The 24,330-nt window shown below is 35.4% G+C and overlaps 2 protein-coding genes across 2 annotated transcripts; both read right to left on the minus strand.

The window, feature by feature from the left end:
• Nucleotides 1–245: 245 nt before the first annotated feature.
• Nucleotides 246–3,478, minus strand: LOC120124034 (WD repeat-containing protein 44-like). The gene is made up of 6 exons (XM_039142799.1): nucleotides 1,860–3,478; nucleotides 1,699–1,789; nucleotides 1,462–1,619; nucleotides 1,328–1,379; nucleotides 1,073–1,243; nucleotides 246–985 (listed from the first exon to the last, which is right to left on the minus strand). Exons 1-6 carry the CDS (start codon nucleotides 3,456–3,458, stop codon nucleotides 246–248), a joined length of 2,811 nt encoding a protein of 936 aa, XP_038998730.1. The 5' UTR covers nucleotides 3,459–3,478.
• A 19,628-nt stretch (nucleotides 3,479–23,106) lies between these two features.
• LOC120124062 (cyclin-dependent protein kinase inhibitor SMR3-like) lies at nucleotides 23,107–23,985 on the minus strand. Its single transcript, XM_039142820.1, has one exon. The coding sequence runs from the start codon at nucleotides 23,825–23,827 to the stop codon at nucleotides 23,381–23,383; it is 447 nt and encodes a 148-aa protein (XP_038998751.1). The 5' UTR covers nucleotides 23,828–23,985; the 3' UTR covers nucleotides 23,107–23,380.
• Nucleotides 23,986–24,330: the final 345 nt, after the last annotated feature.

The raw sequence follows: 24,330 nt of genomic DNA on the forward strand, positions 1-24,330 counted from the left end.
CACGTTGTATCTTGTTGAATAAAAACAATTCCGGTTAAGAGAATATTTAGTGTTATTTGAATGTTATTTTTATAATTAATTATTAAACGAATATTGTTTCCATAAAATTGTTGATTTATTAAAAATGAAATGAAAATGTAAAAAATGTTGCATTCAATTAGCTATAGATATTAATACACAATTTTTTTTTTGAAAAGACACAAAAATTGTCTTACAAGAGAAAGAAATAAAACCAATTTTGCATTTTAGATAAGGGCAATTTTACGTGGCAACCCGAAATTCTGGTACACCTTGATTTCACCATCAAGTGTGGCAGCAACGATTACTACGCCCCATGCTGTTGCTTCCGTAGGACCGGCGGCTCCGCCACCTACAACATCGAACCATGACCAAATAGATGGTACAGCCGGCAGCGAATTCGACACCTCCAATTTTGCAGGGACGGGACTCGAGTTCGAAGCTGGATCGCCGGCTTGTATCGATGAAGATGACATCGACGGCGAATCACCTTTTCTTATCGACGAAGATCCTAACTTCGAAGACGACTCCTCGCTGATCCCTGGTTCGGCATTAGATGTTTCGGAAGGTTCTTCTTCCGAAGGTGCAGTGGTTTTCTCCCCATCATTGTTCTTCTTGTTGGGAAGTGGTGGCAAACCTTTCTTGTTTGGTTGAATGCTGTCTTCATTGATTGGTGGTATGTCACATGACTGCGTTCGTCTCGAGTTCCTCTTCGACTGTGATCCCCCCATCGACGGAGGCTCGCCTTTTATAGTACCGGTCCACGGGATAGCTACCGAAACGGCTTTACACGGAAACTGCTCAGTTCCGCGAGCATTCACCACAGTTCTTTTACCGGTGCCGGTGCTGGTGCTCTTCGGCTCGTCGTATCTCCAAAAGAATACCTGGGAATCTTCACTTGCAGTTAACACATACTTCCCATCTGGAGTAAACGAAGCTGCAATTTGACTACTAGTGTTTCGGAACCCTGCAAAAACCATGAACGTATATGCAGAAAGTGTCGAACGAAAAATGAAAACGGATACGGAAATTTAAGTCTTTTCCGGAGCCATACCGCTGATCCGATAAATCACTTCCGAACCTTCCAGGATTCGGATTCGAGAATCCGCCGAAGTCACGAGTACTTGAGCTGGATTAGTCGGACAAAACAGGAAACCGGTGATCTTTTTAGCATTAGCCTTCTTGGTTTGAACGTTAATCAGTTCTTTCTGAGTTAATTTGCATTCTACAACATCAATTAAAACAAGAACATTACAGAACAAATACATGGCAACTAAATTTTGAACCGAAAAGAGTAAACTATATGTACCTTCAGTACTATACAGTCGACAATTGCCTTTATGTGAACCGATAAAAGCACCCTATGAAAGCATTCAGTACAAATTAGAAAAGAGTTGGAGATTTCGCTTAACATGAATGAACGGTTTCAATCAATCACAAGACCTGGCCATCAGGAGTGTAGCAGGCAGCAGTGACCATTTCATTGACATCGGTCCAATCGACGACTCTCCGATCCGGTACATTCCAAATTCGAATTTTCGCATCGAGTGATCCGCTTATGAAATGATCGTCGTCGACGGGATTGAAGTGTATGCAAGTTACTGGAAAATGAAAAAGCAGAAGCTGGAAGGTATAAGTAAGATTGTATAGTTTGATAGATTAACACGAAGGTAATCTTACCATAGTCACTATGTGCAAACACCTTTATACAGCTCTTGGTTTCCAAGTCCCACAGCCTCACAGTTTTGTCCATTGAAGATGAAAGTAGTTGCTGCAAAATCGATAAATCAACGGTTTTATCTCGATTGAAATATCAACGGCAAGGATTGCGAGAATAGAACCTGAGATTTGGACCAAGACAAGTCCAGAACATCTTCTGTATGGCCATTGAAAGAACAGATTGGTCTGTCTGAGAGTGAAAACACAACTTCTGGCTTATGGACATAATCAGGAATTTGACTGTTCTTATTCGGTGGCGGTTTCTGTTGCGACGGATGAATAGGTGAACTCCCCGGTGTTAGACCGCCTTCGTTCATCACCTCGCATTCTTGAACTTCCCACACATGAATTACGCTATCCTCGCCCGCGCTGGCTAAATACCGGGAGTCGGTGCTGAACTTGATGGCCCAAATGGATCCATCGTGAGCCTGAATCTCTTGACATAAATGCAAAGCACTAAGTTCCTTGTATGATTTCCCTGCTTGTCTAACTTTCACCCATTGATTGTTTCCAGTCCCAGTTCCAATCTTAGCATTATTATTCTTCTGACTTTGTTCCAAGGCTAAAACTACTTCCCTTTCCTTCTCGCCCCTCAATGCCATTGAATTGGTTATGCTTTTCAACATGGAAGCACCTTTACTCATGCTCGTCTTCAAGCTCTTGGAGATATAGTTCGGCTTATTATCATTTGCTCGACGCATTAACTCCTTCACAACAGGTGAATACCCCACGCATTTGTCGAATTCAGCCATCGTTAACTTCTTCCCCGTTTGAAGATCGCTCAGCTTGTTCCACATCCCGTCTTGATCATACTCGTTGACGATGAACTCTTTCCCCGTGTCCAGATTCTTAATCAAGAAGAACGATTCGTACGCACGTTTCGAGGCAATTGAGTTTAAAGAAGCGCTTTGTCTATGTCCTGCACGGTTATTCTCTGGTTTTCTTGGGGAAGAAACTTTGAGTTTTCCCAAGACGTATGATTTTGCAGATGGGGTTGATATTAATGAATATGTTCTCGTTAGACGTTGCTTCGATACGGTGCCGAGCATCTCATGTTTCCTTTGCTTTTCGACTGAACGTGAATCGATCTCGCCTTCTGATCGGGATCGTACCAACAGGAAAGAAACCGGCGAGTGAGGCAACTCTTGTTTCGAAGAATCTTCATTCGTTGTTTTTTCAGGTTCCGATGTGGGAGCAGTAGTCTTAACACTCGTCAGGGGTCTGGATTTTTCAGGCGCTTGAGCTGTAGTCTTAACACTCGCCGGAGCTTCGGATGATGGAGGAGCCCTAGAAGTAATCTTAATAGATGCAGGATCTGGTGCAGGAGCCGGAGCTGGAACCGGAACGGATTTGATAGGGGGCTTGTTGGAAACGATGCGTTTGAGACTGAGAAGTTGTTTGTTGGAATTTAAGCCCATGCCTTGAAAAAGCTTTTGTCTACGCGCCTTAATGGAACCCGGAGACGCCATCCAGATATTGTAGTCGGGAGCCGCCTGGGTTGCCGCCGGGGTCGCCATGGGGGCGACGGTTGGTTGTTCCATCGTAACGGGCGGTGCCATGGAAGTGAAGGCAACGTGACAGTCGTCGAATTCTTCGTTCTCGTCATCGGAGTTTTCGGAAGCCAAGTCGCGAGTAGGTTCGAAGAACTCATCGTCGTCATCTCGTAAGCCGTCCCAATTCATGGTCATGGTCTTTTTGCGATCCATTCTTCGAGTATTCATTTTGACACATTTACACAACACGACACGAGACGATACAGAACAGAACAAAACAAGAAAGGTTTGAGGTTCGGTCTTTCTGGCTTGCTTTGAAAGCCTTTGGGAGGGATTGCAAAGGAAAGAGGAAGACGAAGGATGGAAGCGAGGAAAATAAGGGAGGATTAGTGTTTAACGTGTGAAGGAAAAGGAAGAGAAACGGTCAAATCGGGCCATTACTTTTACAGCTTCATGGTTAATGCCTTTTACAAATCAACTTTGACTCTCAAGTGTTGTCGACGCCCATCTTCAAAATAATGAATTTTTTAAATAAAATATTAGTATATCAGGTATATATTATATAAGTTTATTTATATTATCATATATATTCTATAATAATTAGTATATATATATATATATATATATATATATAATAATATATATATATATATATATTTGGAATAATAACGTCGGATATTATTAAAAGCAAAGGGTAAAGGTAGAAACTAGATGTCTTCCAGTTTCTCGAAACAAAGCAACAAATTAAAGAAAACTAGCCCTAAAAACATGAAAATCATAAAAACAAAATTAAAGATAAAACTAAACCTATCTAATCTCTTCATCCGGTCATTTCACTTCTCACATTTCTTGAGATAAGATCGATGAGGTTCTTGCAATAAGCTAAAAAGAAAAACTGTGATCGAGCCTTTAGAACATCCAACCGTCCATGAAAGTCTATGACGGATCAATCGAAGGCATATCCTCTACCGCTTATCTCGTCTGCTGATTTGGGATTTCTTCAACCTAAAATATGTCGACATCTTCTTCCCTTGATTCTGTAGCCAACAGATGTGCAACTTTGTTTCCTTCGTGGAGTAAATTTGAACTCACAAATGTGGAAGTCCTTTACATGTTATTTTGTGGCCCAAATTAAGACACTAATTTCTAAGGGGCCTGGTTGCAAGGAGGTTAGTTTCTCCGTCATTGATCTTAAATCGCCTTCAAGGATGATTCGGTTGAAACCTAGACATTTTGCTAGTTCGAACTCATGTATCGCAACCATTGCTTCTGCTTTAAAAGGTGAGAAAACTTTGAATATTTTCCTTCTACAAGCCCTCATTTCGTACTGTTCATTGTTTCAGACCATCATGTCTTGTCTTCCTTTTTTTTAAACAAGCATCATAACTAACACTCCAAATTTTGAGTTAATAGTTTTGGGTTTAACCAAAAGGTATGTGGAGTTAGTGAATTTTATAATTTAAGTCTTTGAGTCTAATTTGGCTTAATTGAGTTGTACTTAGGCCCAATTAATCAAAAGAGGGTTTTTGAATATTAGAAAGATAGGAAAGGACCAAGAGCGTAATTTCTCCATTTGGTAAAGATGAGGGTTTTATAACTCATTTCCATCTTTTCTCTTCATTTCTTCCTTTTCATCTCCTTCTTCCTCTCCAAGTTTCATAACTTAAAGGTAAGTTCTTGAGCCCCTTTTTCATGCTTCAAATTTGTCCATATTCCCTCCAGCACTGTTGTTTTAATGATTCAAGTATTGGGTTCTTTCTAGCTAAAGGAAAAATGTGGGGTTTCATCCAAATCATAAAGGAAATGAGTGTGGCTAAGCAAATAGCTTCATTTCGGGTTTATAACATCAATGTAGTGTATTTCTAATCCTTTGGAGTGTTAAGGCTTTCTAAAATGTAAATGTTTGCTAAGATTTTAGTAATTAAGCGTTTTAGGTTTTATGTCTGATTTTATGATTAGATGATGAATTTGATGTAAAGAAGACATTTTCATACCATTTTATGTCCCTAAGCAACTTCCTAAAGTTTTAGCACATGATTAGGAACCAAACCAAGACATTTAGGATGACTTTTGGGTGTTTCTCGAGCCTAAATAAGACATTTTTGGGTTCGAGTATCGATACTGGAAGAAAATTATCGATACTGGATGAATCAAGACATAAATTAGGGGTTTCCAGCTGGGAGTAGATACTGCCTCTACAGTATCGATACTCAGGGTGATAGTATCGATACTGGGCCTCATTTTCAGCAACATAATGTATTTTTAATACTGATACTTATAGGAGTATTGAAACTTGACCCTAGGGTATTGATACTACAAGTAGAGTATCAATACTACCCACATCAGATGGTTAGATTTGACCTTTTTAAGGGCCATAATAGCTAATGATGATACGTAATAAGGGAACTCATTCCATGAGATACACAAAGGACCAAGAGAGCTTAAAAACTCTCGTAAAAGTGGGTTACAAATGATGTAACCATACTAAGATAAATACACCCAGGCATCTTCAGTCGAGCACGTATCGAATAGTTGAGAACAATAATCTTTATAGAGGTTGTATCGATGAGTGATACAATTAGTTAGATTCAGTGACGACATAAAGTGTGATCTTCGAGAACATCGATGAACGAGAAAGAGTCGAGTATAGTAAAAATATTTGAGTTATTCGAGCTGACGAGTCATATTTTACAACTCAACCTTAATTTGATTTTTTTTCCAAATTGAGTCGAGTTTAAGAAATTTGAGTCGAGTTGTTTGAGTTTATTTACAAAATAATATTTTTTTTATTAAACAATGGGCCTTGTTAAAACCCATTTTTATCCAAGTCATGTCGAACCAAAACCAAAGACAGCGGAAAAAGGAAAAATAGTACTCAAAATATATTAATAACTAAATATAACAATTACATAGTATAGTTTAGAAAATTCAACATCACAAGACGATACAAAAAACAAAGCAAAACGATGATAGTCTAAAAAATCAATTCCAACAAACTACTTCAGTTCTCGAATTTCATTTTCAAAAACCTTAGATTTCCTCTTTTTCTTCATGCGCTATCGGTAGCTTTGAAAAAGCTTTTTCTTTATCAATAATTCCTAAGTACAAATCAAAGCTTCAACCATTGTCGGGATTAATGAACTTCTAAAACCATCTAGAACTTGTCCACATGTGTTGAATGCACTCTCTAAAGAAATTGTAAAGATAGGAATCGAGAAAACATCTTAAGTCATTTGTGCAAGAACATGGTATCTTTGATTATTCACTTTCCACCACAATAATAAATCAAATGAACTCGAGTTGTTTCCATCTTCCTCCTCAGCCAAATATTTATCCAACTCAGATTTTTGTTCCAAACCAAGTCATTGCTTCTTCAACAGATATTGTTGCATGACCAAACTCGCCTTTGATTGATGTAAATCCATAGGTATAGAAACTTTTCTCGAAACACTTGATTGACCTTCATGGCTCACATTTTCCCGACAATGGAAGAGTTTTCATAAAACAAACAATGCAATTCTTTATCAATCATCTTCATAACATCACTAGTAACATGGGGAAAAAACAAGTATACCCAAAAATTGACAAAGCCTATTTTACGTCTCGGATCTAAGATAATGGCTAAATAAACTATGAAATTGATATTCTTGACATTATCCAAATATTTGTTGTATTTCTCTCTAATTTTTGAAGCCATGGAGATTATTTCCATGTCCTCACAATTTATCCATTCATCAAGTAAACAATGTATGTCAATCAATGTTTCCCAGAAAAAATGGGAGGTGGCATGCAAAGATTCGGACACCTTAAATCAATGTAAGATCATAAAAAGGCTTTAGAAATTTTGTAATTCTTCGAACATTTTTCTAATCATCAAATATAGGGACTCTATCTCTAATTGTGAGGTCGAGAAAAAAGCTATTGTCATTACAAGCATATGAATCAAATGCATGCTCATAATTTTCAGCCGCCTTTAACATCATATACGTTGAGTTCCACCTAGTAGGCACATCTAAACACAAATGAGCTTTAGTATCTATCATTTCTTTTACTGCTCGATCATAGAATTTTTTTCATCCTTGATGGTGATGCACTTAAGTACCTCACAATATCTCTAACTCGATCAACAGAAAAAGAAGCATACTTAACACCTACTTGCATGATGATATTAATAGCGTGTGCAATACATCTCATATGCATATATTTCCTATTTGCAATAGAAGTATTTCGATGGTTCAACTTCTTTTTCAAATATTCAATACCAACACCATTAGTAGATGCATTATCAACTGTAACAATGAAGGCCTTCTTAATCCCTCAATCCCAGATGCACTTTTCAAGGGGTTGACATATGCTTTCACCTCTATGAGCGAATTTCGGACAAAAGTTTATGATTCTCTTTTGCAATATTTATTCATCATCTATCTAATGTATCGTTAGAACCATGTAAGATACCCATTGCAGTGAAGTCCAAGTGTTAGTTGTCAAACAAATTCTACTTTTATATTTTTCAAAAGCATTCTTCATTAACTTCTTGGAGTTGAATAAATCGAGACAATCCCTTCTAATTGTAAAACAAGAATGGTAAAGAAATGACTTAAACTCTTCACCTTCTACCATTCAAAAAGGTAACTCATCCACGATTATAATGTAAATCAACGTCTTTCTAATAACATCATCTTCAATTTTCCAAGTTGAAAGTTTTGTCGCTTCACTTTCAAGGCCAGTCCGAAGTATTGCTATTTTTAATTGCTTAGAATCCGCAGTGTTTCATCGAGGTTTTTCTACGCATGTCTTCATATGATTATTTAGATTGGTTATAGAACCTCCCCCATTTTCATGCAATAAGACGTGTCACAATAATTGCATTTAGCCCTATTTTCTCCATATTCAGTTACATACTTTTTGAAATGGTTATAACATGTTGCTCTTGGCTTTTGTTTCTTTATAGCACTTATTTACTCGTTGGATCATTGCCTTTACATGTAGAAGAACTTTGTGAACTTTGAGTTGAACTGTGACCGCATGGTTATGAGCTTTGAGTCCCTTATGATTCACTCATCTACAATATCATAAAGAATTATGATGAATTTACAAAACATAAAATGACAAAACCATACCATAACTATTAATGAATAATATGTCATCTCAGAAACTTGAAGAGCGATGCAAATGATTTAGCAAATATAACATGATAAAAAATATAAGTAAACCAAATGATTAAACACACAGGAAAATATCAAAAAATTCATAAAATAAAATATATTTTTTTGCTGGGAAGTAGTGTCAAACTACACCGTTCAAATTTATCCTTTGAAACAATGAGCACATTAAGAACAATTTCACGGAAGAATAATAATTAATCGAACTTACAAACTCTTTTAGTTTATTTGTGGAGTATAACAATTTTATGCAATAAAAGAAACTTAAGCTTGGATAATGTTTAAATCCGTTTAAGCCAACGACTTCAGATAATCATTTTCCTATGTATGGCAACACCCTAATATATTTAGTTAGCTTTTGATTCTTTTTTTGATGCATATGAAGTATGATCATAATGATTCATATTCCAATAAGATATTGAAACTAATTGACTTCACATAATCATATGTTAGTAGAAGTTTTTTTTTTTACAATTTCAGATTTTGGATGTGTAGACATGAACATCTGCAAAGTTTATAACAAAACAAATGCTACAGAGCTCTTGCTTTTAATAGCCCAGTTTAACAAAAACTTATAATCTTTTCAATTTGTAATGGGTATTTCGAGAACCACTATCTAATCATTCTGTGATATATATACAAGAGTAATTGTGGAATCAACTTTGTTCGAAGTCCACTGACCATTCTAGCATTTCCAGAATTGTTATCTAATCGCAGATATCACGCTTCAACTATTTCATCTCTACTCCATTTTTTCTATCCTATTACTTTACTATGAAATGCATTTATAAATTTTTGTCTGAGAGATATAAAAGATTCATATATTGTTTGTGAAAGAGGAAAAAAACTAAAATGTCAAATACATGATGTAAATGAAATGCATTTACTAGTGTTGTTGTTCGTGAGAATTAGCCTTAGGATTTTGACTTTCGTGTGTGTGTTGTGTGTTGTTGGACGTTAGGTAAAGGTGGTATGCAAAAAGAGTTTACAAAATTAAACGATATATTTTGAGTTGACTCGAATAACTTAAAATTAAAAAAAAAATTCGAGTATGCTCACCCCTATTGTCAATGTTCATCTTTAAAATAATGAGTTTTTTAAATAAAAAAATAATATATTAGGTATATATTATTATATTATATTATATTATTTATTATTTTATTTATATTTTCATATATATTCTATAATAATTAGTGTGTGTATATATATATTGGAATAATAAATTCGGATATTATTAAAAGCAAAGGGTAAAAGTTGAATCTAGGTGTCTGCCAGTTTCTTGAAACAAAACAACAAATTAAAGAAAAGTAGCTCTAAAAACATAAAAACACGAAAGCCGTAAAAACAAAATTAAAGACAAAACTAAAACTATCTAATCTCTTAATTCGATCGCTTTACTTCTCACATTTCTTGAGATAAGATTGATGAGGTTTCTGTAAGAAGTTAAAAAAAAACTCTGATCGAGCCTTTAAAACATCCAATCGTCAATGGAAGTCTACAACGGATCAATCAAATGCCTATTCTCTGCCGTTTATCTCATCGGTCGATCTGGGATTTCTTCAACCTAAAATATGTCACCATCTTCTTCCCTTGATTCTGTAGTCAATAGATGCGCAACTTTGTTTCCTTTATGGGGGTAAATCTGAACTCACAGTTGTGAACATCTTTGACATGTTGTTTTGTGGCCCAAATTAAGGCACTAATTTCTGAAGGGTCTGGTTGCAATGAGGTTATTTTCTCCTTCATTGATCTTGAATCACATTCAAGGATGATTCGGTTGAAACCTATATATTTTACTAGTTCGAACGCATGCCTCATGGCTATTGCTTCTGCTTCAAAATGTGAGAAAACTCTAGACATTTTCCTTCTACAAGCCCCCATTTCATACCCTTCATTGTTTCGTATTATAACGTCTGACCATCATGTCTTGTTTTCCTTTTTGAAATAAGCATCTAATGTAACACCCTAAATTTCAGGTTAGTAGTTTTGGGTTTAATCGAAAGGCATGTGGACCCTGTGAGTTTCATAATTTAAGTTGTTAGGTCGAGTTGGGCTTAATTAGGTTGGACTTGGGCCTAATTAACCATAAAAAGATGGTTTTCGAATAATAGAATGATAGAGAATGACCAATAGTGTAATTCCTCCATTTTACAAAAATGAGGGATTTTATAACTCATTTTCATCTTCTTTTCATGTCTTCCTTCCTTTTTATTTTTATCTCATTCTTCCTCTCCAAGTTCCATAACTCAAAAGTAAGTTCTTGGGCCCATTTTCACGCTTCAAATTCGTCCCTTTTCCTTTCAGCACTGTTGTTTTAATGATTCAACTCTTGGGTTCTTTGTAGCTAAATAAAAAGTGTGGGGTTTCATCCAAATCATAAAGAAAATGAGTTTGGCTAAGCAAAGAGCTTCATTTCGGGTTCTTAACATCAAGGTAGTGTATTTCTAATCATTTGGAGTGTTAAGGCTTTCTTAAATGTAATAATTTGCTAAGATTTGAGTAATTAAGCATTTTATGGTTTAAGTATGATTTTATGATTAGATGACAAATTTAATGTAAATAAGACATTTTTATGTCACTTTATGACCCTAAGTAACTCCCTAAAGCTTTAACAGATGATTACGAACCAAACCAAGACATTTAGGATGATTTTTTGGTGTTTCCCGAGCCTAAATAAGACATTTCTAGGTTTGAGTATCAATATTGGATGAATAAAGATATAAATTGAGGGTTTTTAGCTGGGAGTATCGATACTGCTGGGGAGAATATCGATACTACCCTACAATATTGATATTTAGGGTGACAATATCGATACTGAGTCTCATTTTCAGTAATAGAATATATTTTTAGTATTGATACTCTTAGGGGTATCGATACTTGACCCAAGTGTATTAATACTTCAAGCAGTATTGATACTACCCACTTCAAATGGTTATATTTGATCTTTTTAAGGCCCGTAATAGCTAAAGATGATCTGTAATAAGGGAACTCAATCATGAAGGACACAAATGACCAATAGAGCCTAAAAACACTCGTAGGAGTGGGTTACAACTGAGGTAACCTTACTAAGAGAAATATGCCCAGACATCTTCATTCGAGCATGTATCGAATAGTTGAAAACATGATCATTGCAGAGGTTGTACCGACAAGTGATACGATAAGTAAGCAAAATTTATAAGTCATCCTTCCACTTCAAGGGGTATTGGGGAGAAGTATGATAAGAGCAACTAGAGTGTCATTACCTAGTGATGAACTCAAGTTAGGTATTGAGCTAGCTAGAGTTACAACCAGTGAGCATCAAATATAGAAATTGTCGTAAAACCCCAAAATGCATAGAGACTTCGTTAGAGAAGAGAATGACTAGAACAACCTTAAGTGACGAATGACCATGATAGAACAACTTAATAAATAACAACAGTAACAGACTAATAAGCCTTCACATAATGTTCTAGATGAGAGAACGAGCGAGTTAGCAGCTAATGAGAGGACGACCTCACCTTAGTGAGTCCAACTATGCTAAGGTGTATCCATATTACTTTAGTTTCTATAGTGGAGCATTATCAGTGGTCGAGGCACTTTAGAGGCTAAATAGGATGCGAAGCCGGAACACTCACAAGGAGTGGGTTAGCGAGATAGTGTTTTGTGGCCTATGGACTTAGATATGTATGTATAGTTGTATCAATCCAGTACATCAGATATATTAAAGCTTGGCTTGAAGGCTATGTGAGGCTAAGTCAATGCTTCAGTTGAGCAAGAATTTCATTGATACTATGTGATATCGGGTTCCCCCTTCATGATCTACCTGATGGCTATGTGAGGACCAGGAGATTATTCAACAGCTTAGTGGGATTATAGCAATGCTATATGACACGGAGTTTCCTTCTTTATCTAGTGTCTAATGGCTATGTGAGACCATATACTAATCATGTTTGCATTAATATAATGCACAGTATAGCCATGTTTGCATTCAGTTAATGCACATTATAGTCAGGTTTGCATTCAGATAATGCATAGTATAGTCAGGTTCGCATTCGAATAATGCAATGAGTATTAGTGTCGCATTTAGATAATACATAATAATTACAATCATTAGGGTTAGAGACTCTTTAGAGGTGTACTCTTGGCGAGGCCTTTAGCAGAGGATTAAGGGAAGCGTGAGACTCCTACTCATTGATAGAACGGTTGAACTTTAACTAGGTAGCACTTGATTAACATCATGTATGCACCTACAAATTAGTACTATGTTTTTAGCATGTTTTGTGTTTATGAAACTCTTAATGTTGCTCTAGATTAGCGATTATACTATTGGGCTTTGTAAGCTCAGTGTTCGGATGTTCCCGTTTGAAGGTTATTAGCTTGGGTCGTTCGTGGAGCACCATCGCAACAGGACTTCCAACATCTCCGATAAAGTATTGTACCATAGCTTTAGTGGGCATATATATTCATAGAAGCTTACTTATGTAATTGGTTTATCAAACTTTCAGTTGTACTATTTTGATCTTACATCATGTGTCGCATAGCTCTGGTTTTATAAAAGTATTTTTATAACTGTTGTATTTATTTATTTTGGTACCATATAGTATGTTTTTAAAATGAGAATAAATAGGTTTTGAAAATCAGGGTTTATCATTGTAGCCCAATGTGATACTTTGGGTCTAATCGAGTTTAGGGTGTTACATCATATTTCATCTTCACTTTATCTGGTGGAGGGAAAGACCATTTTACCTCTTTATCTTGTCTCATCCTTTAGATTCAACTATTAGCCAAATAAAAGTCACGACACTGATTATGAATTAAGGTAATAAGTTTTTCACATTCATTGTTTCTCCATTGTGAATTGTTTCTTGCAAACCATAAAGCTCAAATGCAAATTAATTTTTCGCTGTGCTTGCCTCGAGGGTTTGTTTCAAGTATTTAGCTGAGCCACTCTTTGAAGGTCCATTGTTGGTTCTTCCCCGGCCGATGGTAACACAACTTTTGTCACACACTTTTAGCTAAGGGAGTAATTTGTCGCACACTTTTGTCACATTCATTCGATATCACTTTTCAAAATACTTATTTCCAGATGAAAGGTAAAGGGAGTAATTATGGTCTAATTTTTCTCAACGCTATCAAACCTTTTCTTATGGACATGGCTTCGGGAATCCCTTATACGTATTGTAGACTAATTTTTTTGTTAGGACTTTTATTTTATTGATAATGATTTTATTATTTATTAATAAATATTTATGTATTATACGTATGGGGGCAAAGTAGTTTTCTAAATATATTTTTTATTATATATGTAACATATGACAGATCCATAAATTTATGAATGGGAGTCCAAAATTTTAATTTTCTTTTTTTAAAAATAATGGGATGCAAAATTTTTTATTTTTTTATTTTTCTTTAACATATTATACTAAATTTCACTTTTTTTTTCTTAAATAATGAATGTACTTGACCGGGCTTAGTGCATCCGCCCCGTATATATTTCATATTTTGGACATATTTTATATTATTATATGTAAGTAATATATATTAACTATTTTACACATATTAGATAGATTTAATTTGATTAAACCTTTATTATTGATTTACAGGCCCAGTACAAAACCCAAACAATAGAGGAAATTCAATGCATAAAATGACCCATAGAAACAACAGAAGCCCTAAGGAACTAATCAGGTTTCAGTCACCGTTAGCAGATAACTGTTGAATCGAAACTTTGATCTGACGGTTCTGGTGCCACGAGAGGGAATCTTCAACAACGTTTGGCTCTCCAACCGTCTCACGTGCTCTTTTTTGGGTCCCCAAATGCTCTCACTATCGCCAATCCATAGCCTGCCACCTCAGCAGTACATTGTACGAATACCTTCGTGCAAGCCTTAACAAAGCTCCCTCTGCCATAACAGAGGTAGTGGCAGAGGGTATTGCACCATAAAACTCCAAATGCCTTTGGATGGGCCATTCTAAGCCCTCGGATGAAGCCGCGGGGACTGAATCAACAGGAAAGCTTGCTCCTTTTCACCTCGTCTCACAAAACAAGCAAAAGGAAAGGAGGCTCCTTTTATATCAAGACTATCGAGACCCTCCAAACGGCCATACGGACAAGATCACGGATAGTCTCTCGTATGCAAGAGCAAACGAAGCAAAAGTTAAAAGAGAGATTTTTATTCTTCTGTTTGGGGGAAAGGGGAATATAAAAGGGAAGAAACCGAATAGAACAAAAAATACAAAAAAATTGAATAGAAAGAAAAGAAGAAGAAGAAGAAGAAAAGAAACCTTAACTTGGTTTTGGGAGAGCCCTTCATCTTTTGGACCGGAGTAAGAAGATTCCTTGGAGAATAGAAGGTAGTCTTTGAAAACCCTTCTGTTTTCTTTGGGTTCACAGAGATAAGTTTGAGGTTAGAGGGTTATTTTGGTTCAAGTTAAGGGCCTTAGTGGGGAGGGGATCTTATTTCAAGGCTTAAAGAAACTGTTTAGAGGTTTCTTCCAAAGATTAAAGGTGCTCATGGTGGTTTTTGGTTTCTTTGTTTGTTCTTCAAAATGAAAGAAAAAAGAAGAGTGAGATGGAGAAGAACGGCCAAGTAGAAGAGTATGTAATGGTACTTCAGGGTGAATTCACGAGATAATGTTCTCGAATTTTTTTTTTCACGATATGGTGCACATCCCAGATTAATTGTTGGAATGGGGTGAATTCTACAGTGATCATAGGACGCCATGCAATCCAGGCGATCTTGTAGGACGCCATGCAATCCAGGCGACATACGGGGTGACATACGGGGTGACATACGGGGTGACATACGAGCCATACGAGCCAATGGTTCTCCCCATGCGAGGTCGCCATGCAGTCCTATACGAGGAATAGAGAGGTCGCCATGCAGCCTAGGCGACCTTGTAGGTCGCCATGTAGTCCCGGCGACCTTGTAGGTCGCCATGTAGTCCCGGTGACCTTGTAGGTCGCCATGTAGTCCCGGCGCCATTCCCATCATCCATGCACATGCAGCCACATAGATTCCTTCACGTGCTCCCCGCTGCATGCTGCATGCCTACAGCTCCCAATGAAACCATGTGAACCATTTGAGCCAATGCATGCATGTGAAATAATTGGTACAATAATTGAACCATTGCTGCGTGAAATATCATAGCTGCAATTGTACAATTATTGGTGAAATAATTGAGACAACCGGTTGGTGAAATAATTGAGGCAGCCGGTTATAAAAGAAAGAAAGAAAGGGAGAAGAGATTGCAGAAGAAAGGGAGAAGAGATTGCAGCTGAGAAAGAAAGAAAGGGAGAAAGGAAAGTAAGAAGAAGAAAGGGAGATAAGGTAAATTTTTTTTATATTTAAATTAGTTTATTATTATAAATGTTTAATTTGTTAGTTTAGGGTTTAGGGTAAAACAAAAAGCAGCTAATTAGTTTGTTAGTTTAGGGTTATATGATTGTTAGTTTAAGTTATAGTATACATAAATTAAAAATTATTTAATTAGTATATGTTTGATAGTTATATAGTTAAAAAATAATTAATTAGTTTGTTTTGTTAATAGTTAGTTATATAAAAAAATTATTTAATTAGTTTGTGTTAGTTAAATAGTTAAGTTATATTTGTTTGTTGAATTTATATTATATAAAAAATTAGTTAGTAAGTTTATTAGTAGTATATTATAATGAAAAAATAGTTTATTAGTTAGTTTTAGTTATATAGAAGAATATTTTATTAGTTGTTTAAGGGTTTAGCGTTTACGTTTAACTTATATTTTAAAAAGTTTAGTTTGTTAGTTTATTAGTTTATTATATTATAAGTTATTATATTAAAGTTTAGTGTTGTAAATTAGTTAGTTAGTTTATATTAGATTATATTAAATGATTTTTTAAATATTGTTGTTTAATTTTTTTTACAGATTCATTCCAATGGCTGACCAAATTCCACTGTTGAGGCTTGACAATGAACATATTTCAAGTCATTTGGGAATAATGGTGAATAAAATATTTGTTTAATGAATTATAATTAATAAATATTTGAATATTATTTTATGATTGTGATAATTTTTTTGAAATATTTAATTGTAGGAGGACGAGCAGCGAGTCCTTCGTCTTCGACTACATAAAGTGCCCAAGCCACACCCACTAATAGAAGAAAATTTGCAAGAGGCTGGATTTTGGTATATCACATTTGTGCGAGATTACAAGTTGGTCCCAGGTTTGATCAGTGCGTTGATTGAACGTTGGAGACCAGAAACGCACACGTTTCATTTGCCGTGTGGCGAATGCACGATAACTTTGGAGGATGTGGCAATGCAACTCGGGGTCCAAACTAATGGGATGCCGGTGGTAATGTCACATGAGTTTAATAAGGTGGAACAACTTTGCAACTTGTTTCTTGGGAAAGCGCCCGTACCACCAGAGTGTAAAGGGTGGCGGGTGAGGTTGTCATGGTTGAAGAATGAATTTCAACTTCAATAAATTGTACGGAGCACGAAATTATATATGCAACACGAGCATATATATTACAATTGATTGGGGGAATTTTGATGCCTGATAAATCCGGTAGTTATGTTCACACTCAGTATCTTCTTTTTTTTAACAAATTTTGAGAATTGTAGGCAATATAGTTGGGGTTCGACGATAATGGCGTTCTTGTATCGTGAGATGTGCAAGGCGTCATTAGTCGTGAATGATAATAATACAGTAGAAATCGGTGGATGTCTGTTGCTGCTACAATCATGGGCTTGGCATAGACTTCCGTTTTTTGACACCGATTAGTTGGACTGCGGTTGACTTTCCACTTGCCGGAAGGTAATATGAATCCTCTATTTTAATATAAAATATTAATTAAAAATATTTATTTTTGATTAAAATTATTGAACAAAATGTCTCTATTTTTGTTTTGATTGATATACAGATGGAGGCATAAAATTGAAGGCACAGGGTTGGTGCACAACAACATTAAAGAGTTCAGGTTGAAGATCGACATTAAGGCCAAAAAGGAGGTATGCATAATTTGTATTTTTTAATTATTATTTAAATTAACTATATTATCTGATTTAAATAAATTTTATTGTTTTTGTAATTTTACAGTTTAATTGGAGACCATACATGAATGAAGAATTATTTGCGTTGATACCGCACGATATTTTAGATGGGTTTCAATATTGGTGTGCTGTTACACCATTGATCAATTTTGCTTTTGTTGAGATCCAATTTGAGGATAGAGTGCTGAGGCAATTCCACTTCCACCAACCTATTCCGCGGAGTCCATGGGATCATGACCTCCTCCAAAACTTAGATGGTCGTCGTCCAGTGAATTGGGTTGAGACGCATGACGACCTGCACAGATTTGATGGTCGTCGTAAAGAAAGCGTTAATTGGGTTGAGAAGCATGCAACCTACATTAATGCTTGGAACAATAGGGCTTCATTCATGCCAACTCTTGACGCCATTCAAGACGACGACTTTAATTTTGAGACTTCGGCTTACCTTGCTTATTTTTTGGATAATGGAAAGCCGTTCCTCACAACAATAGTAGAGAGGCGACAATTTTTGAGGTTTAAGAAAAGATTTGGTAAAGCTGAATACTCTCTACCGAGTGGGAGTGGGAGTTCATCTCTACAAACTGAAGCGGAAATGACCGATGTGGATAATAGCGCACCACAATCGTTGCATCACGCAGTTGATGATTCTACTGGCCCGGCATACATACCAGAGTTTGTGCAGCCTGAGGCACCCATCTATTCTCCTACGTTTTCGTCGACGTATGACTTTGAACACATGACAGTTCAAATACCCCCAATGAATGAGGGGGATGGGTACAATACTCCTGAGCCACAACGGCCACAACGTATCAGACGTCCGCCCCGACATTATCATTCAACAACACCCCGACATCGACAACAATTGTAAACTCGTTTGCTATTTATTACAAATATTTCACTCACCATCTTGAGCAACTGCCATCAAAAGTACATGCCTATATTGACCATACAACCACGTACCATCTACTTGGATCATACGTTTGCAAAATGGAAATCCTTCAATACATGCCTTGAATGCCCAAAATAGTCTATGAAATATTTTCTTCCCTGGCAGAAGTTGACCTTCTTCGTCATATGCGGGCATGGTTTGAGACTTCACTATAGTTCCTGGGATAAATCGCTTCATTGCTTGTAGCAAATGTGGTAGCTCATTGTACGATGTATCCCAATCTCCATACGTCAACTTCATTGCCTTCATTTTCGCATTCCACACCTTGCCATATTTTACTTGATATCCAAATTGGCTTCGAATAGATGCAGCTAACACTGAACAAGATATCATTGGATCCTTTTCAACCATCGCCTTCACGTATTCACATATTACATCGGAGTCCAATAGTCGGTGGTCTTGTTCGATGGAGTTTCGCAAACATGTGTGCGAACCATTGTACCTCGTGATGACCCAAACATCGTGCCTTTGATTTTTCGACACTCTGATCTTCCACTTGCACTCTGGGCCATATTTTACACACTTTGCGTATAGGATTTTCTGGTTGGACTCTGCAACATGGACATCAACATGGCATTTGATGCAGTACTCTTTAATAGCCAGCGTAGCTTCATTTTTTCCTCTGAATTGCACCCCAACTGAAAATTCACCAGAATTATCGAATGATTCAGTCATTTGGTACGGAGGTAAATGTGGTATGTCTGGGAATTCAGGTGCCCTCATTGCATCATAATCTATCTCGTACATGTGAGGAGTAGCTTCATACGGTGTCGGAACTTCATCAATTGCACCTCCACCAAAAATATTTTCGTCGCCGCCCAAAACGGGTTCTTCAGTTTCTTCATCTTCGCTTGAATCATCATGAATTTCTCCCCATCGATTTTCAGCATCAATATCAACAACCAATTCCGGTATGTTTCTCGTCTCATACTCTGCTGCTGTAGATGTCCCCCCAACTTCATTTACACTTTCCAATAGTGCCATAAAACTGTTCGGGAACCTGTATGTCGGCTCCTCAAACTGACTATATAAAGCCATTTCAGATGGATTTTGAGCCACACCTCTTGATGACCCAGGAACATCACATATGTTGCTCACATCAACAAATAATTCAATAACTGCTATATTGGTTGACTCATGTAATCCAACCATGGTTCCAATATCATCATCTTCTTCAAGTGGAACTGCAGCATATCTGACTGGGTTAGAGCATATCATAAACCTATACCTCAAACCATCAACTGCATCTCGAATTTTTCTTTCTATCTTATGCTTCATTTCTATAAATGTGATGTCTTTTTTGAACACATATTTATTGGTTTTTCAGACTGAAAAACTACTCCGACCTCATTTTCCATAATCTGTCCATTATAATGGACAATCGTGAAAAAGTTGTTGCTCATTTTCTCTACAAATAAAAAAATAAATTAATTCAGATTAAAAAATTAGATAAGATAATTTCATAAATTATTAAATATAATATAATATACTATTATTAATGATCAAATAAAATTTATTATTTAACTTGATTGATTGCTTACTAATAAACCTAATAATGATTTGATAATTACTATTAATCTAATGATTTGATATTTAATGATTTAATAATATGATTTAGTCATAATCATTAATAATTATTTATTATAAATATTTAATGATTTAGATTTGATACTAATCATTTAGTAATTATTACTAATAATAATGATTAGTTTGATAATATTTTTTATTTTTTAAAAATATCAAACAAATTTGTTAGGCAAAACTGTCGAGATAATGTTCTCGAAATAATTATTTCGCGAGATAATGCGTTGTCCGGTTTATTTCATTCAATTAATTTTTACTTCTTACTAATATACACATACAATGTAAATTAAACAAAATATTTTTAAAACAACACTAAATATTTTTAAACACAATATTTTTTAAAACGGAAATTATCTCGCACAAATTAGTTTATATAATCTAATATAAACTTACTAACTAACTAATTTACACATACACAACAACAAAAAATGGACAACAAAAAATAATAAATTACTCACGTCTTTATGCCTTCTTCCTTTACTTTCTTTTCCTGCCTTGTTTTTTTCTTCGAATCAATCTGTACGTGGGCAAATATTGTGAAATAATGTCATGTATGTGTAAACAAAATATTTATTTAAACAACAATAGCTCCCACAAATTAATTTTATATAATCTAATATATTATAATATACCTTAAACTAATAAACTATTTCTTTATTATAATATAACTTAGTTAAAATAACAAACTAATTAAGCACTAATTAATTTTTTTATAATATAACTTCAACTTCAACGAACAACCTAATATACGTTTAAAGACACTAACAAATTAATTAATATTTTTTATATTTAATAACTTAAACTAAGAAACTAATTAACTAATTTTTTATATAATATAATATATAACTTAAACTAATAAACTAATATAATATAACTTAAACTAACAAACTAATAATTTATACTAACAAACTAATTAACTAGATTTTAGTTTTACCCTAAACCCGAAACTAACAAACTAATAATTTCATATAATAAACTAAATTAAACAATAAAAAAATTATCTCACGAACTATGTTTGAGCCTTTATCTTCTTTTCTTCTTCTTCCTTTTATTTCTCTCGGCAAAGTTTATATGTGCTGGTTCTGCTTGTGCTTCTACCCTAAACCCCATATCCTTTATATAAAGCAACTGAGCGTTAACTATTGAGCATTGAAAGGCTGACAGCTAAATTAACGCTGCAATAACGCAACTATAGATGCAACACATACAGCTACAGGTACAGGAATCTCTGAGCTATGATGCAACGCATGCATGCAGCTACAGGACCTTGGTCGCCGAGACTCCATGGCGACCTACCTACCACCGTGACCTACACCGTTCGACGTGCATGGCCATGCACAGTTCCCACGTCCAATGCACAGCATGCATCCCCTCCCCCATGCATTCCCACCCCATGCATTCCCACGTCCCATGCATCCCCTCCCCCATGCAATCCCACGTCCCATGTTGATTGCATGGCGACCTATTCCTTTGCAAAATACACACAGGTCGCCCGGATGCCATGGCGACCTCTAAGGTCGCCCGGATGCCATGGCGACCTCCAAGGTCGCCCGGATGCCATGGCGACCTCCAAGGCCACTGTAGAATTCACCCCATTCCAGCAATTAATCTGGGATGTGCACCATTTCGTGAAAAAAAAAATCGAGAACATTATCTCGTGAATTCACCCTGTACTTCAGGTTCCCTTTTAGTTTAAACAAAGATTAAGGAATAGAGAGGAGTGCTGCCGTTTTAAGTTTTGTGGGTTGAGAGTTACTTCCTTTTTTTCTGTCTTTCGGGGATTATTATGTACATGGTCTTTTTAGTTTGAAGATCAATGCATTTTGATCCTTGTTCTGAGGTTTCTGCAAGTTTTGATTTGATCCTTTCTTTTATGCTTATTTTATTTTAGTTACTAATTACTTTCTTTGCCCTGGTTTAGCTTATTTCACATTTGCCATGTTGTTTTAAATATTTTTGTTTTAGTCCCATTTCATGTTTGTAGAATGATTGCACTTCCAGTATCATTGTTATGTCTTCCTTATGCATGAATATATTCACTGTTCCATACATATCTTTTTAAATGCAACTATGGATTATGATATCCAACATATATGCGCATGAACAGTTGGTAATGTGCTTTGAATATAGGTTCGTGTTTATATATAACACGTGTAGCCCATTACAATATATATTTATTTACATCATTACTCTCATAATTCTATATGCATCGTACTAAGTATTATTTCTTTCGAACATAATCATTAAAATTAATAAAATTATAAGGTAATATTATTTGGTGCGAATAATTTATGGAAAGGAGCCTTAACTAGCGAGGAGTGTTTCTTCAAGAATTATTCATATAAAATTACATGCTTTTACTTGAATAAGTTTTAAATAGATATTTCTACCTAAAATATTTAAGGAAATATTATTTCGTAAGAGAAATCATGGAAATACGACTTAACTGGTAAGGAGAGTGTTTCTGAGGATTGTTCGTACGAAATGATATCATTTTATTACTAGAATATTTTCTGAACATATATATATATATATATATATATATATATATATATATATATAATTTATTACAAAGATCTAGGTAAAAGGTCTTTTATGTGAAGAATCAATGAAAATGCGTCTTAACGGGTGAGAAGTATGTTTCCAAGTATCGTTCAAATAAAAGAATATCTTTTTTTAAAAAGTTTATTTAAAGAAGAGGATTATAATTTAAATATCATTCAAATTTACAAGTTTTGATTAAATATGATGTATAATAACTTAGTATTGATTTTGGGCATTGTGAGGATGCTCACCTTCCCCACGCGTAATCGATTCCTGATCTCCGTTTTGAAATTAATTTCTAGTTCAACGTAGACTGGATTATATTTTATCTTTTAATTTAATTTTTTTATATATTTATTTTGAAAGGTAATTTTTTTAGATATTCGACATACCTAACCTAAAAACTTAAAAGGTCGGCGACTCCAAATCTGTTTTTCCAAAACCATAGTTTTTTTAAATTAAATTGGTTTGATCCCATTCAAGCCCAAAAAAAACTTAAGGACCATTCTGACTCGTATCGAGGATGGAGTCCAAAGAGAAATCTAAATCCAGAACAAAGCACTAATGAAAAAGAAGAAGAATATTGAACTAAACCAGAAACGTAAAACCAAAGATAGCAAGTGTAGGAACAAATTCTACTCCTTTTAAACACAAAACATAACACCTTGACTACAAAAGAAGCTGCCAAAATAAAGTTTACAAAAACTCTCCCATATATAAACATGTACCCATCTCTTCTTTTTCCATTTACTTTTAACTTTACACCAGCATTGCATCATAAGCTTCCTTATGTACCACCACTAACTCCACTAGCAGTATCATCATCATCATCACAGAAACAAAATTGGGGTTTTCATTTTAATCTAAAAATACTGCTAATTACAATTAAATCAGAATCATTGATTCTCTTGTGTTCGAGCTTTCTTGACCTGTTTCGAAACATCGAGCTGCAGTTGCAGAAGATTCCTGATCCTGACCTCGAGTGCAGCATTAGAACGACGGGTAGGCGATGGTTTTCTTTTGAGCGGCCTTCGTCTTCTAGGTGCCGGAGGACATTTTTTTGGCTCTGGGATTTTATGTTCCAAGGATGTCGGAGTTTTGAACCCATCATTGTCGTCGTCGTTAACGTCACCGGCACCCAGTTCTTCTTTCTTCTTCTCTTTGGCTTCGTTTCGAGCTGATGCAACCTTCATTTCTTCTTCTTCTCCTTCTCGTTTTGTGGGGAACAATGAAGAAGTGGGTGTAGTTTCGTGACAATCCAACGCGGATGATTTAATGATATCAAATTTGATCCCTTCTTCTTCTTCATCATCTTTAGCTACCTTCGGGTCTGGATTCGACATGCTCAGAAACTTGAGAGAGAAAAAGAGTGTGTGTGTGTGTGTGTATAAGATATTTCTTAAGCAAAAATAATGCAATATAATATCATGAAATGGCCATCTTTGAGGGTTTTTTCTTCTAAAGTTCGGGTGAGAGTAAGAGAGAAAGTAGGAGGAAACAGTTTAAGAGCAGAGAGAGAAGGGCTTATAAAGAGAGAGATTTAAGGAGTTTTTCTTTTAGGTAATTGTGCATCGGATCCTTCGCCAACTGGAGGGTGGCTTTGAAAGCCTCACATTCACCACCAACCATTTTACTTTCTCTCTCAGGTATATCAATTTCAGGAACTATAGTTAACATTATACCTTTCTTCTGCTCACTTACTTTTTGATATTCTATATTTCTTACTTTTTTTTCTATATTTCTTTATTAACATAAAATAATAATATATTAGTAACGTATATGTTTTGAAGACTCTCAATTATTAAACATTAAACACTCAAATATCCCTATAAACGTTGTGTTTAAA

The sequence above is a fragment of the Hibiscus syriacus genome, unplaced genomic scaffold, assembly GCF_006381635.1.
Source record: "Hibiscus syriacus cultivar Baekdansim isolate YM2019G1 unplaced genomic scaffold, ASM638163v2 tig00110410_pilon, whole genome shotgun sequence".
Taxonomy (NCBI): domain Eukaryota; kingdom Viridiplantae; phylum Streptophyta; class Magnoliopsida; order Malvales; family Malvaceae; genus Hibiscus; species Hibiscus syriacus.

Excerpts from the sequence above, each read along its gene's own strand:
- LOC120124034 (XM_039142799.1), bottom strand. The coding sequence starts at position 3,458 with ATGAATACTCGAAGAATGGATCGCAAAAAGACCATGACCATGAATTGG. Across the intron at positions 1,620-1,698 it reads GTTTGCACATAGTGACTATG|TAACTTGCATACACTTCAAT; the intron begins GTAAGATTACCT and ends TTCATTTTCCAG. Across the intron at positions 1,244-1,327 it reads TCGACTGTATAGTACTGAAG|AATGCAAATTAACTCAGAAA; the intron begins GTACATATAGTT and ends TTGATGTTGTAG.
- LOC120124062 (XM_039142820.1), bottom strand. The coding sequence starts at position 23,827 with ATGTCGAATCCAGACCCGAAGGTAGCTAAAGATGATGAAGAAGAAGAA.